Source organism: Hipposideros armiger, unplaced genomic scaffold, assembly GCF_001890085.2.
Source record: "Hipposideros armiger isolate ML-2016 unplaced genomic scaffold, ASM189008v1 scaffold_224, whole genome shotgun sequence".
NCBI lineage: Eukaryota > Metazoa > Chordata > Mammalia > Chiroptera > Hipposideridae > Hipposideros > Hipposideros armiger.
The window spans coordinates 1,673,951-1,675,233 of NW_017731574.1; the positions used below are offsets into that span (position 1 = coordinate 1,673,951).

The window sequence follows — 1,283 nt, forward strand, 5'->3', positions numbered from 1 at the left end:
AGCCCGGCTGCACCTTGGCACGAGGGGGATCCTACCTGGCTAGAGAATATGACAGAGCTTTCTCAAGCAGCCCAATTACTGCTATATACCATAATTTTCAAAAAAAAAAAAAAAGACAACTCAAAATAAGCAAAAATGGTCTGTTCAGACCTCAGACAATCTTCCTTTATGTAAATTTCATTTCAGAGCATCTAAGGGCTCACGATAAATAGAAGTCAAAGGATCTCTTAGTGATTTCATTTTTCTGTCAGTGTCAAACCAGCAATATTATCCTAATTTATTCACAAATGGCAAAGGCTCTTCCCGTTACTTCTGTCTTTCAACAGATACATACCTAAAAGCTTCCAGAGTCTGACTGGATTCTGGACTAGGTGCTGTTTCAACAATAATCCATGGATCCCTTCAAAGGTAGGGGTTAGCAGTCGCAATTGCAAACTCTGAAAAAAAAAAGAACGAAACTCAGGATCAGTCATACCAACATCACAGCACACCAAAGCAATGTGGACTAATTCTTTGATGCAAAAAAAAAAATATTTTCTAAAAGCTCACATATGTATTTATTTGTAATTGTTTATATTGCCCTGAAATGTGAAGAAATAGTCTGAGCATTATTTCAAAGTTTTGACACAACATCAAAAGAAAAAAAGATATCAAAACATCAAAAGCAAGAGAGCAAGTCAAAGAAACGCTGAACTGAAAGTACAGAGCACTGGCTACCACTCTGTGCCTCAAGGCTCACAACTATGCTGCAGGATGCAAAGAGCAGAGAGCTCCCAAAGGTGCAGTGACTGTCCAGACTCTTTGGTTCTGACCTCTCCAGGGGACTCCTTGTAGAATACTTCCAGGTACTATAGCAGTTCACCAGTCTATATTTCCAAAGTTCTGTATTCAAGACAAGCATTCTCCTACTTGAATGTGTGTCATTTTCTTAAGGTGGTCCAATTCAACTTTTTCTGTGTCTGTTAGCAATTTCTTAATTTCTGTTTTATTTATTAATTTTTAATTTTTCCCTTAGCTCATCCCTGCTCTGCTGCTGTTATGGAAAAAAGTAACACCTTGCTCAATTCAATGCTCTTTTGTAAGGGGCACATTACCTGCAATTTCCTTTAGTAAAAGAATGAAAATTCCTAGTCTATATAACTATTGTCCCATTTAATTACTACTACGATTCTTGGCTCAGTGATGACCAGAAGTCATACAAAGGAGGGCCACAGAGTGTGGACTGGGCCCAATAAATGAGTAATATCAGTGTGTTAACAATAGCACACGGGCCGGCCGAGTGG

General features: G+C 38.6%; 1 protein-coding gene across 2 annotated transcripts in view; it reads right to left on the reverse strand.

Moving 5' to 3' along the window:
• The window catches only part of SPG7 (SPG7 matrix AAA peptidase subunit, paraplegin), a 34,372-nt gene that overhangs the window by 31,040 nt on the left and 2,049 nt on the right, over positions 1-1,283 (reverse strand). For both annotated transcript variants that reach the window (XR_002125358.1, XM_019654524.1), the window contains exon 2: positions 335-437. Coding sequence is in view for 1 of the 2 variants with exons in the window: in XM_019654524.1 (XP_019510069.1) it covers positions 335-437 (103 nt within the window). In the remaining variant the exon portion in view is untranslated. The remainder of the gene's footprint in view (positions 1-334; positions 438-1,283) is intronic.